The sequence below is a fragment of the Rhinolophus hipposideros genome (assembly GCF_964194185.1).
Source record: "Rhinolophus hipposideros genome assembly, chromosome: 10".
Lineage (NCBI taxonomy): Eukaryota > Metazoa > Chordata > Mammalia > Chiroptera > Rhinolophidae > Rhinolophus > Rhinolophus hipposideros.
The window spans coordinates 63,109,659-63,123,156 of record NC_138056.1 but is presented as its reverse complement, the minus strand read 5'-3'; the positions used below and the strand labels follow the sequence as shown (position 1 = coordinate 63,123,156).

At 41.0% G+C, this 13,498-nt stretch overlaps 1 protein-coding gene across 6 annotated transcripts in view; it reads right to left on the bottom strand.

Annotated features, from left to right (window-relative positions):
* Nucleotides 1–13,498, bottom strand: part of FAT3 (FAT atypical cadherin 3) — a 635,533-nt gene that overhangs the window by 18,377 nt on the left and 603,658 nt on the right. For all 6 annotated transcript variants that reach the window (XM_081062135.1, XM_081062137.1, XM_081062140.1 and 3 more), the window contains one exon: nt 9,562–10,030. In XM_081062135.1, coding sequence (XP_080918261.1) covers nt 9,562–10,030 — 469 coding nt within the window. The remainder of the gene's footprint in view (nt 1–9,561; nt 10,031–13,498) is intronic.

Here is a 13,498-nt window from a genome sequence, read left to right as displayed (position 1 = left end):
TCTCTGTGCCTTGGAAGATCAGAATTTAAAAAGAGGTACTACTACTAGTGCACTATTTTACTCCCACACATTTCCTTCTGCATTTTGTCAATTTTCATTATCTTTTGGGGGATATCTACCGCTACTTGATGCAGCAGCCAGCCTGACTGATTAACCTATTCACTGACTGAGTGCCTAAGCAGTGGTGTGCTGGCGCCAGCTCAGGCAGGGTCACGAGAGCTGACTGTTTGGGAGTTTGGCAGGCCACTTATTAACCCACTGGTAGTCTGACATCAGCCATGGTGGGAGTATTTAAACCACCGAAATCTGTAAATACTACAAATCAAGGCTTTTTTTTTTTTTAGAGAGCTGGTTTACCAGTGCACTCCGGGAATAGGGACTATGGCAGGTACTGGGGATACAAAGACAGAAAAACTGATACTACGAGCATAAAGAGAGCTACAAAACTACCATAAGAGTAGGCACAGGGTGTGATGGGACCCATGTGGGGACACTAGACCTACTCTGGAGAAAACCATACACAACGGAGGAGCTCTGTTCTACAGCTGAGAACACTTGCTGTCCATTTTGAAGAAGACGATGATGTTAGCTAACACCTACATGACATTTATTATGTGCTAAGAACTATTCGAAGCACTTTACATATATTAACTCATTTAATTCTCCAAGTAAGCCTGTGACAAAGGGACTATTATCATTTGCATTTTATAGATGAGGAAACTTGTGTACAGGGAATTTGATTACTTATTCACAGTCATGACCCTAGTATGGATCTGAGCTCCAGCAGTCTGGTCCCAGAGTCTTGAAATGTTCAGTATTATCCTGAACTCTACTTTCAAAAATCTCCCTTCCTTACACTCTCTGCCTGGATTTTATATGAAAAACATGCTTAACTTCACTATGGTGTTTCCCCGAAAATAAGATCTACCCCCAAAATAAGTCCCAATTAAGATCGTCAGCCATACGGATGCAGGTGATGATAATGTTCCAGACGAAGATGACATGACTGTCCTTGAATACATGTAATTGTTGTACATGAAAAAATAAGACATCCCCTGAAAATATGCCCTAATGTGTCTTTTGGAGCAAAAATTAATATTAAGACCCAGTCTTATTTTCGGGGAAATACAGTATAAGACCTAGCCTTATTTTTGGGGAAATATGGTAGTTATTAGGGAAATGCAAGTCAAAATCACAATGAAATACCACCTCACCCCAGTCAGAATGGCTATCATCAACAAGACAAGTAATAACAAGCGTAGGAGAGGCTGTGGAGAAAAAAGAACCCTCACACACTGCTGGTGGCAATGTAAATTGGTACAGCCGCTATGGAAAACAGTACACAGGTTCCTCAAAAAATTAAGAATAGAATTATCACATGACTGAGAAATCCCTTTTCTGTGTATCTACCAAAAAAAATCTGAAAACACTGATCTGTAAAGATATATGTACTCCTATGTTCACTGCAGCATTATTCACGGTGGCCAAGACATGCAAACAACCAATTATCGATCCTTCAATAGATAATTGGATAAAGAAGATGTGGTACATTTACACAATGGAATTATTACACGGCCATTAGAAAAGATGAAGTACTGCCATTTGCGAAAACATGGATGTATTTTAAGATTATCATGGTAAGCGAAATAAGTCAGACAGAAAAAGTCGAAAACCATACGACTTCACACATACATGAGATATAAAACTGAAAGCAACAAACGAATGAGACAAACAAACAAAGAAACAAAAACTCATAGACACAGACAACAGTTTAGTGGTTACCAGAGGGTAAGGGGGAGGGGGATGGTAGAGGAGGGTAAAGAGTATCAAACAGATGGTGATGGAAGGAGAACTGACTGGGTGATGAACACACAATGCAAAATATAGATGTTTTATTATAGAAATGTACCCTTGAAACCTACATAATTTTACTACCCAGTGTCATCCCAATAAATTTAATAAATAATAATAAAAAAAAGCAAACTGTGAAGGATCTGCTCTCCTGATCTCAACCCCATGGGACAAAGGAGGTAGAGACCCTTTGGGAGAAATCTTGCTTTTAGAATTTTAAATTTGGAGGCATTTTTATGTTAATACAATGAGAGGGAAAAACAATTGGATCGTTAAAAAAAGTGGTCAGATTTTTAAAAAAAATTTTAATGAAAGAAGAATGATATCTATTGGTTGGCTCTATGAAAGAGGCTTGCTAATCAAAATTAACCTATTCTCACAAAGTATTATTTATGATCTCGTTATTCCAGCCTGGGCCCTATTATTAATAATTTTTATAATATCAGTAAGTCTGCCATAATGATACTCAGTGAGCTAATGCTTTAGTGGGTTAGAATCACTTTCAGTCATTCTATGAAGGATCATAATTCTGTGAAGGAAAAATAAGAGGCCCATTAACATCCCAACTCCATAGGGTGTTGGAGAGGTTAGTGGTTTGTTCAAGGACATATAGCTAGTAAATGACTGAATTTGAACTTAAATCCAGGCTTTCGGATTCTCAAATCTTTCTACAAGACTGTATTGGCATTGGAACTTGTCAATGAGCCAGAACTCATTACTTGCTAGGGACAAGAAGGAGGAGATCATAGTTACTCCCCACAACTCTCCAGGGAGCTGATGAGACACGGAGATGAACAGTATCAGATACCCTTTCTGGGAGCCAAATAATCGTTAAATAATAAAGATAATAGCATAATAAAGTTTCTGCTCTTCCCAAGCATTATCATATGTTGATAGGAAACACAAATAAAAGGAACAGAATTTCAAGAGATGTCCAGGCATTATTTGCTCACACATAATATTTTAATTTTTATAAATGTACAATAAAATTCAGTAGATAATTTCAAAGTCTTATTAAAAACTGTAGATTTTTTTTCTGGGTTGGGGGAAAATGTCAAATAAGGAAATCATTAATTGGCAAGACCAACAGCTTTTTAGGTGCTAGGAAAAATTTGAAGAACTTCCTAAAATTTGAAGAACTGCCTAAGCAGTGGTGTGCTGGCGCCACCACTGTTAAACCTGTTAAACCGCAATTACGATGTTTGCACCAACCTAACAGTATTGAGATACATGTTAAAACACAAAACAAAAAACAAAACAACACCAACGGAAACAATGACACAGCTTCTCTCCTTTCAAATCTGGGAGAATGAGAAGTGTATTTTTAAGCCTTGCCTCAAAGCTGTGCTCTTGTCTACCATACTTCTAGTTATAGTGGATGCAGATGGTTTTGAAATCGGCACCCAGACAAACTTAAAATGCCCCCTCCTTTCTTTGCTCAAAGAAGAACATTGCAAAACCCATTAAATGCAAAAATAGAAATGCTTGAGCAATTACAGAGTGAATTTGGGCTGTGCAGGCAAATAATCAAGATAATTCCTATCTTACTCCTTTGACTTATTAGTCGTTTTCTGACCTGATTCACCCAGGTAATGGCCTCAACCCTGGGTCCTTCTCGCCAGCGTAGGTGAACATCATTCCGATTGGGTTGGGGTGCCTCGATAAGAAAACATCTGCTGGCTGCACAAAGGTGGAAATAACGACAAATGTGCAACTAGCACTTGGGATCTGAAGTCAGCGTCAAGTGCTATGCTTGCTGAATTCCGGATTTCGTTTAGAAACTCCAAGAACTTACATGATTTGGGGAGGCAGCTGTGATATGGCGGTGAGGCCTGGACGCAAGGGTCCCTTCTGGCTTTTACCCAGCAGCTGGGTGTGTTCACAGGCAAAGCCGCCTGACCTCTAGGACCCTCCCTATTTTTATTTGATAATTGAGCTCATTAATACCCACTTCACAGAGGATAATAAGTTTCCGGATCCATCAACCACAATGCAGCTCACAAACGTTAGGTGCTTTATTGTGGTCATCATTGCAATTACTATGGATTCTAAAATCAGCTTAAAAAATCTACTGTTTCTGTGTTGCTGATAAACCAAACAACTGAAAGCTATGGGAGGTTTTGATTCTGACTTTTAGGCTGAAAATTGGGAAATACTGAAACTTCTAGAGGGTGTATTATCACGTGAGATGCTAAACATCAGTGGGATAAGCTCAGCTACAGATCAGGGCCTCTGTTATTACTTCACCATTTCAACTTGTAGTCATTTTGACTTTTCTCTTTCATCAAGCAGGGTACATACAATACCTCTAGACCTTGCAAAATAAAAACCTTTGAAGACTGGACCTGTAACTTTCCCTAGGAAAGCTGGCTCACATTTCATATATTGTATACTGGGACAAGCTTTTAATATTTTCTTTGAGGATCTGGAAACATTTAACGTGTTAACGTTAGGCACACAGTAAGTTCTCATCTTCTAGCATGTTCTTTTGTGGCTGTATATAATCTGACTCTTTAGGATTTTGAGTTTCTCTATTAGTTAGTAATGCTATTACCATGAGGTTTTTCCCAATTACATATTAACGAAAAATTTACCTCGGTATTTAGAAGAAAGCCACCCAGAAAAAAGCTTTTCCCCATAAGCTATGAAATTCAAATTACCTTCACTGTACCTTCACTGGGAGCATGGTTTTTCCCTTTTCTGCCCTCTGTGTTCAATGCACCAGTGGATTGAGCACAGATGGGGGACACTATTCAACTCCCCTAAGCAAGCTGTGAGGGGAGGGAGGCCATACAGTGGGATCCATTGGTCACAGAAACAGTGGTGGGACCCCAGAATTTAACATAGAGCCCAGCACACATCAGGCACTTAATTAAAGTCTGATGGACCAAAATGAACTAGATCCTTACAAGTTAGGGACACAAAATGCTCAGCAAAATATCACCCAGTGTAGCACGGATAGCTTTGCTGCTGAAAACACTTTTATGTCCAACTCCCTGTAACAGCTAAGAACTTGTTGTTTCATGCTTAGAGGGAGTAGGTACACACTATTACTTTTATCTTTGAAGGGTGACCCCAAACTCCTAACTGTGTGGAGTTCAATCTTTACATGAAAACAATTATAAAAATGCAGTATGAGCATCTGATATTCAATTCCTGAATGTCCTATGTTGGCTTAGCTCTTCTGAAATTCACTGACTCACATTCTTGCAAACACGGAACTTACTGAGATTTCCAAATATTAGCGGTTTTCAAACTCAGATGTGCATAGTACTTTGGAGACTTGTTAAAAATAGAGATGCTTGAATTCCACCCCAGCAGATTCTGGGATTCTGATTCATAGGTTTGGGTCTTTTTTTGTCTCCCTAACTTTTCACTGAGAAGTTTTTCTTGGTAGAAAGTTCAGGAATTTGCAAATATGATTCAGTGACCTAGCAGAAGATTCCTCTGACCTGGACAGCAAATGATGGAAGCAAGTAAATAAATTTTCTTTTTCCTTAAACAGTTAAGACTCTTCTATAATAAAGTCTCATTTTAATAAGGTCCTCAGGTGATGTGTACACACCTCAGAGCCTGCGATCCACCATGTACAACATGTGAAAACAAAAAAAGGAACTATTAAGTTGGTGCAAAAGCAATTGAGGTTTAAAAGGTAAAAAATAATTGCAAAAACAGCAATTACTTTTGCACCAATCTAAGTTTTCTTAGGTTTCAGGGCAGTTAAGAGACACAGAGAGAAATCAGTGTATCACCTAGGAATCTTGTTAAAATATTGATTTTAATTCAGTGGGTTTGGGGTGGGATCTGAGATGCTGCATTTCTAACATTCCCAGTGCTGCAGATGCTGCTGGTCCCTGGACATACTTTGAGTAACAAGGGTTAAGAGCATAGTTCGGAGGGTTCCACAAACCTGGATCAAATCCTAGCTTCCCCACTTTACTAGCTGTGTTTGCTGGGCTAGTTATTTAACTTCTCTGGCTTGTTTCTTTGTCTGTAAAAAGAGGGTGGATGGGGGGAAGAACTGATCCCAGAGTATTGTTGTGAGAATTAAGTATCACAGCGAACAAGCACTTGCAAGGTAAGCACTTAGCAAAGTACCAGGCACACAGTAGAGTTTAACAAACGGCAACTTTTCATTTTAAGATGTAAGCTTCCAGTCTCATGCAAAGCTGTCTGAATAACTATTTTTGGCCTCGGGACTGCCTGGCTTGCTAACTGCTGTGCCAAATTATAGCTTTGCCTCAACTCGGTTTTCCAGTAATGGGCTTAAGCTCAGCAGAAGGCATGGAAGACTGAGGACTCCTTATTCAGATTGTGGGTGCTCACTGGGCTGCTCCCTACCCACTGGGTCTGGAAATTCAGGGGTCAGGATGGGACCAGGCCATTTCTTTTCCACAGTGATTGCTATTTCCAGTTCATGTTTATGAAATACATGTAATTTTCAGGCTTTACTGAGAGAGCCTCCCCTCTGTGGTTGATTTACAGAGTCATATTTACACTCTTATTACAAGTCAGTGTTCTGAGCTCTGATTCCCCTGGGGTCCCCATGGCTTGCTCCTGGGACAGCCAGAGTCATAACACTGGTAAAACCTGCTGATCATGTAATTCCAAGCTGGCAGATGTGGCTTCCTTGCCCTTTATGCCAAGGGTTTGATTAGATTTGGTGGTGGTTAAAGCAGAATCCTGTTTCTCTGAAAGAACATGCTTCTTGTTGTAGGTGCCTGTTTTAAAAACTCTGAATGTTCTGGAATAATGTGCTAGGATAGCCACAGTTTGAGAGTGGGTCTGTCACCAGGACAGCCAATGACCAATACTCCAGTATTCTTCAGTGGTCAAGAGAATGATTATGCTAAAATATGTATGCTGGAATTTTAGAGTAACACATAGCACAGGGTTCCAACAACAGTTAGATTTTTTTTTTTTTAATCAACATTCTCATGTGCTTGGAGTCACATTCTAAGCACCTCACGCTACTTTCTCTAGCCCAGATTTCCTCTTTGAATACTGCAGGCATTCTAGCTTTTGATCTGGGGAAGCAAGCCTCTCTCCCTGTGATTAGACACTCCTGGCAGCCGAGGGAATTCTTTAAGACATGAATATTCTTTCATTAATGACTCAGTCTTATTGTTCTTTATAAACTACCAATCATAACTCAGATGATTTTCCCCTTATTTTAAATAACCTTATAATTAGCTACATAGTTTCACAGATATGAGTTAAAGGCCAAATTGTTGGTTCTTTCTTTTCTCCCCTGCTACTCACCCTCCCCATCCCTTTTTGCCACCAATTTAGGGAAGTTGCGGATAGGATACAGGGACCTAGCAAAAAATTCCTCTAATGTGAACAGATAATGGGGGCAAGAAAATGGATTCTCTCTCTTTTCTTAGAAGCCAAATCCTCATCCCTACAGCTAGGAAGCAGGTAGGTACCTCCTCACACGTCAGAAGAGAAATACTGGGTCTTTGATTCCTCAGGGAAGCAACAGAAGCCCTCTTCTTGGACTTCCTGGTGAGTATCAAGGAGTTTGCTAGCCCTGGGCTCTGTACTGCTGTGCATGAGAGTCCCAGATTGCTCCATCTGGACCACACCCTGGGGGCTGCTGAGATACGGACCATGGTGCCCCCTCAATTAAACAGAGGTAGGCGGCTTGAGAGAAGGGAGTTGTGTAAATGGAGGTGAGAGAAGATAATGTCTTTGTTTTAGGAAAACATAAGCCACCAAGTACACAGGAGAGACATGAACAGATAAGAGGCTCTATCACCTTGGAAGAAAGAGCACCTGTTCCTATTGTGGAACAGGTTTCTGTTCCACCTGTTGTGGAATCTCAAATGCAATCACAGGGGGGAGTGGGGAGCAGGGGCACAAAGAGGAGTATGAGAGAGCATATAGGCAAGATTGGGCCCCTGGGAGGGGAACGCAAGTTCTTTAGGCCATGTGAAAAGTATACAACAGGTGGGTCCTCAGTGATGGAATGTGGTTAAACCAAATGAAATTAAAAAATAGAGAAAATTTGTTGTTTCTCATTTGAGTCATAGTCATTTCATGAACATACCTGCACTGAATACTTAGTTCAAAGATTTCATGGCAATTAAAATAAAAATCTTAAAAGGAACGCTGAAGAGCAAGATTCCACAGTCCTTTTCCTTAATGCAGCGCTTATCATTATTATTTTAAAGATAACCCATTGTGGAGGCCCATAGCTTCGCCAGCAAAAACAATGTCCTGCCATCGTTAAAAGTATGTTACAATTTGTGGCTCTGCACCCAGCATTTGACATGGAGTGGTGTTCTATTTCAACCCAATTTAATTATATGCTCCTTTTATATATTGTAGATGGCTCACACTGGCAGAATTGTTTTCCTGGTGAAAAACTGGCCATGACTTGTCATAATGGGCTGGTTTATAGAACCACTGAAGTATAGTTACTGCCCATCATTCGGGAATTATGGCACCATAACAACCCTTTATTTACATATACTGCTGAGACAGTAAAAACAGCAAATAGATTTCTTAAATCGAGAAGGCAGAAATTTTCCCCCAGGGCACTCGGCCCTCATTGTGGCGGTAACATGTGCAAGTCTAAATAACTTTGGTGTCTGCATTTCGGCACTGCATCATTTCATGGACAGTTTATAACATTCTAATAATAAAATGGACTCTAAATTTGGAGTTGGGCTTCACGAACATTAGATGGTAATGTGCACAGCCGAATCTCTAAGTGATTTGTGAGGAAGGTTTAAATTTGCTAATCACACTACCGCTGAGAGACTCCGCACAGGGCTGAAGTGGAATCAGTGGCTGGGCTGTTAGGAGGTGGCAAAATCTTCAACTGGGAGAGCGCCTGACCTAGTTTGCATTAGCAGATATCTCACCTAGGTAAAGACGGGGTTTATCTTTAGACTCCTAAGACTTACATAACCTTGGCTCTTCCCTCAAACAACAGAAGCCCTCTGTACGTCTACCCAGTCTTTTTGAGGGGGCCTACCCTATTCTTTCTTTCATCTTCATGATGTATCTTTGGGAAAAAAAATTTATTGGGGTAAAGCATCATACTCTCACTGGCTGTTTATCTGTCCTGAGATTTCATGTAAATTGCCCTCCCTGTCCTTATTCTTGACTTTCCACTCCTCTATAGAGTTGTCACTAGACTGACTTTTAATACACACATTTTAAAACCATGCGCCAAAGCATCTCCACTATATTTCTCTTCTGGGGTGGTAGGTTTACCTTCTGCCCCCCCTTTAGCTTCTGGTACAATTATACATGCCTACGTGTGAAAGAATTATGGGTGGTGGTCATAACTCAGACTGCTACCAATCATTCTGCAGTGACATGCAAGTGACTCGAGGGCAAACACTTAAAAGGGGGTCCTATTCCTCCAAGCTGCTGAGGCCGGGAAGGGTGTGGGGTGGACAGGGAAGGGGGCAGCTGTGATACGTCTCTGGATTCCTGGGGTCACTGAACTGCACCTATGGGATGCTGCAAATGAATTGGCTAAACTGGACATTCCCGTAATTGCCAAGCTCTGGACTGCTGTCAAGGAGATTAAGAAGCTCTGCTAGCATCTTCAGTGAATACTCCGCTCAGGGAGAGCACTTAGGTTGGTAATACCCGTGAGAGGGAGGTCCCCTGCAGGTCCATCCCTCCCCACACCCCACTCCTCCACCCCACCTCTTCCCTGGCAGGGTCCCCAGCGCACAGTGCACTCACCCCCGGAGGGCAGGCCGGTGCAGCTGCCCCCGTGTTGGCAGGGGCTGCGCTCACACGCGTCAGGGTAGAGCACGCAGCCCAGCTTCAGCTCGGTCAGGCCGACCACCTCGGCGAAGCTGCTGCGCTTGTTCTGCAGCGGCAGCTCGTTGTCATTCAGCACCACCGAGTCCAGGCAGCCCTGGAAGCCGCTCAGCACCTGCGTGACCCGCGTGTCGGTCAGGCTGCGGATGTTATCGGCCTGCACCAGGGCCCCGAAGTAGATGGTACTCTCGGCGCTCAGCCTCTGGAAGTAGAGGGGTGCCCTGCGCCGCTCCACGTAGCTGTCATCCAGGGACAGGCTCGTGAAATTGCGGTTGAGCTCCAGGAAGACGGAGTGCCAGCTCCCATCGTTGACTGCGCGGCCTGAGATGCCTAAGATTCCTGGGCCACTGCCACAGTCCAGCTGGAACCACAGCTTGCCATCCACGATCTGTGCGGGGAATGACACCAGAGTGCTGTTTAATAGGCCCCTATTAGATACATCCCTGTACACCCTGTTCCCCACCAGGGAAGGGGAAGAAGAAGGGAAAGGAAGACAGACCTTCCAGGTCACTAAGAGCTAAGGAGGTATAAATGTCACCTGAATTCATAGAAATACACCGAACCAGACTTTCCAAAATGTGTTTGACTCATGACAGGCCTGTTAGGGATTACTGCATTCTCACAAATGGAGTATTTCTCTATGCTTCAGTATGTTCCAGAGACAACCCATTCTTTGGGATTCTCATTTGCGCCTCTAAGGCTCTATGGATTCTCTGGCACCCTCTCTTCCTGATATATATAAATATATTATATATAATATCTCCAAAAAAGGTATATACATTTTAAGAAAGAAAAAAAAATGTATTAAAATTGTAATACTCAATATATACCGATAACAAAAAATGAATACAAGTCACATTTGACTTCTGCAGTTACTAGAGGTGCTCAAAGTGGTTATCATCAGCTTAAGTTTAATACAGTTGTTTCCTTTCTTAAAATTGTATACATTTTTTTTTCGACACCCTCTGTATATATGGCAGACACAGGGCTCTGTGAACCAGGCAGAGCCCTGGGAATTTAGGAATGAGAAATCTAACTGGGGCTTTGTCCTGTATCACCCAGGTCACCTGGAGAGAGTTACCAGGTTAGCCTCTCTGGGTTTCTGACCCCTTATCTGGAGAGCAGAGATAACTGCGGTGGATTAAATTACATGGAGACTGTGTCTACTACAGAATGGTTAGCCACATCATACAGTTAGTACATACATACTCTGCTCTGTAATGCAAATGTATGAATGTAAAAGACTGGAGACAAATATTTATTTTCTTTTCAGAGAGCTTTCATGTGTAACTTGTGCTGTTGCCTTTGTCATTTTTTTGATTCAACAAAATGGACTGAACAGATATTGTAAATCATCAGAATACTCGCTCAGTGACAACTCCTGAATAATACCCATATTTTTATTTTAATGTGAGTAATAAAATGGTCAAATGTGACTTTGGGGACTACCTTCCTCTGCACAGTCCATCTGCTGTTATGCTTCATAGCTAGAAAGTGGTCTATCAAGGAAAATCTGGTGGTGAGGGTACAATTCATCTAAGGTTTTGTAAAAGGACGTGTTCAATTAATATATTATTTGGTCCATTCTCCTCCCCAACCCTACGCCCTACCTCTTGGGATAATAACCAAGTTAAAAATTTACCCAGGAGATCGGATATGGCTCTGATATACTCACATACATTGAAGCTCTGTAACTAAGAAACATAAAGTTATCCCATATTAACACTGAGCACTGTTACGTTTCCCCCCCTTTTTTTTCTGTCAAAAGAAATACCAGCAGCAACATCACTGAATGAATAGGAAGCCAGAGGCCTACATGATCCCCAGCTGTTTTAAAAATAAAATTCCTTTGTATCTTGAAAATTCGAGGAGTTTGGAATTATAAGTCTTGTTTAGATGACAAACTAGAGCGCTGATGCCCAAAGCTGCCTTACAAAAAGTTAATCTTTTGCTATTTCACAAGTGTATTATACCATGGAGAGAAAAGAATGTTTTTCTATCCTCTCATACTGGAAAATTATACTCTGATCATATTTAATTTTTCTCTGTCTTCAGAATAGGGCTTACCCAGTTTTAAAGGATCTCTCTTTTAAGAGGACAAAGCTTTCTCAAATCAGAGGGAGAGATATTTTAGTAGAAATTGGGGTATGCATGAAACTGTAAGAAAAATCTAGAGCAATGATCTGAAATGATGTACTGGGGTGGGAGAGATAGGCAATTTGTTCAATGCAATGCATAATTTGGAGAGCATAGCCCTAATGTTACAAAATACTTAGGTGCTCAGGGTTGTTTCAAATCATTGATGTGCTTTAACTCAGATCTTCAGTGGATTGCAGCTTGGGAGACAACATATCAGAGTGGTAAGAAGTTAGTTATCTTGCAGGAAAGCAGGATTTTGGGTAAAAAATGTTCAAAGTATGCTAACGGTCTCACTTCTTCAGATCCTTGGTGTGTGGCTCTAGGAAATGACCACAATCGTAACATGTATAAAGGGGTTATTACATATTCTTTCAAGAGGGGACTTTTTGAAAACCTATTTTCAAGGCTGCCATTAATAGCTATCTGGCACACAGTAAGTGCTCAAAAATATGTTTTGAATGAATAAATTATCATCCCAGCGCTCCAAGTCTTTTCTGTTGATAAACACTCGTAGTACTCCCAGCCTGTTTGCCTCTGTCAGAGGCCCTACTGACTGGCTGTCACTTGGGAAAGTCATCGAATTTCTTTGAAGCTGTTTCCTCACAGGTAAAAAGAGATCTATACACGGGAGAGTGAGAATAAAAAATACATGTATGTGAAAACACTTTGTTAACTTTTCGGTATTTTATTATTATTGTAACATGTTAACTCACTTCTCAGTGGTACTCTGCTCAGAACTCTGGAATCTCGTGAGGCGCTTCCTTGTTACACTGCCCATCTATGTTAGAAAGATCTGGACAGTCCATGTGGGCTGTTGTTTTTGTTTGTTTTGTTTTTAAAAATCAATGGAATTTTATTTTGATGAAAAACTCGAGTTATAATCATTCAGTAAATGAAGAGCAAGTACTTCACTTTCCTATCTCTTAAGAAAAACAGTCATTAGGAAATAAATATCTGTGAACAGATTAAGGGTAAGGCAGCCGGGATGATGAACCACCCCTGATGTTCACACTCCTTGCATGTGACTCACTCTGACAGGGTGAAAACAGCACGTGGAGATAAGCTGAAAAGATATGGGCACTGAATCTCATTCTAGTCATTCAAATACACCTAATGATAAATACTCATGTTTTGCTCATCGTGGGTAATAAACTACACAGTTTCCCAAGTAGGCTGTTTTAAAAACCAAATGAATTGTCCATGACCATCTTCCGTTGAATCCTGGGGTCTTAAGCTAGCCATATTTGAGAATCATCAGAATGAAGCAATATATAATATACGACTTCCCCAAAAGATAAAATATGTGATATTTTCAGATTAACAACGAAGGAAGTGTGCTTTCGCTCTAATACTGGACCTGAAAGACTGGAATAGGGAAAAAGCTAGTTGTGTCTGGCAAATCTCTCTTCATGATGTGACATGTTTTCTATTATAGGTTCTAGGAGCGCCACAGAACCTATCCCACTATTTTCATTCTTGCTTTGGCTGCCGGGAAACTCAGAGTTATGGTTTGTGTTCAACTGAAGTAGCAACCTTTGGTCTATATTTTTCAATGATATTCTGCCCTTGCCCACTTCATGGGTTGGCTCTGAATCTTTTGTTTTTATCTTAACGGTGCTTTGATTTTTATTGCATTTGGGTGTTTATAGTAAAACTGGAATCTCTTTTGGAAGTAAACAGGGTACCAATGGTAAACAGAAGAACGAGCACCTTTATT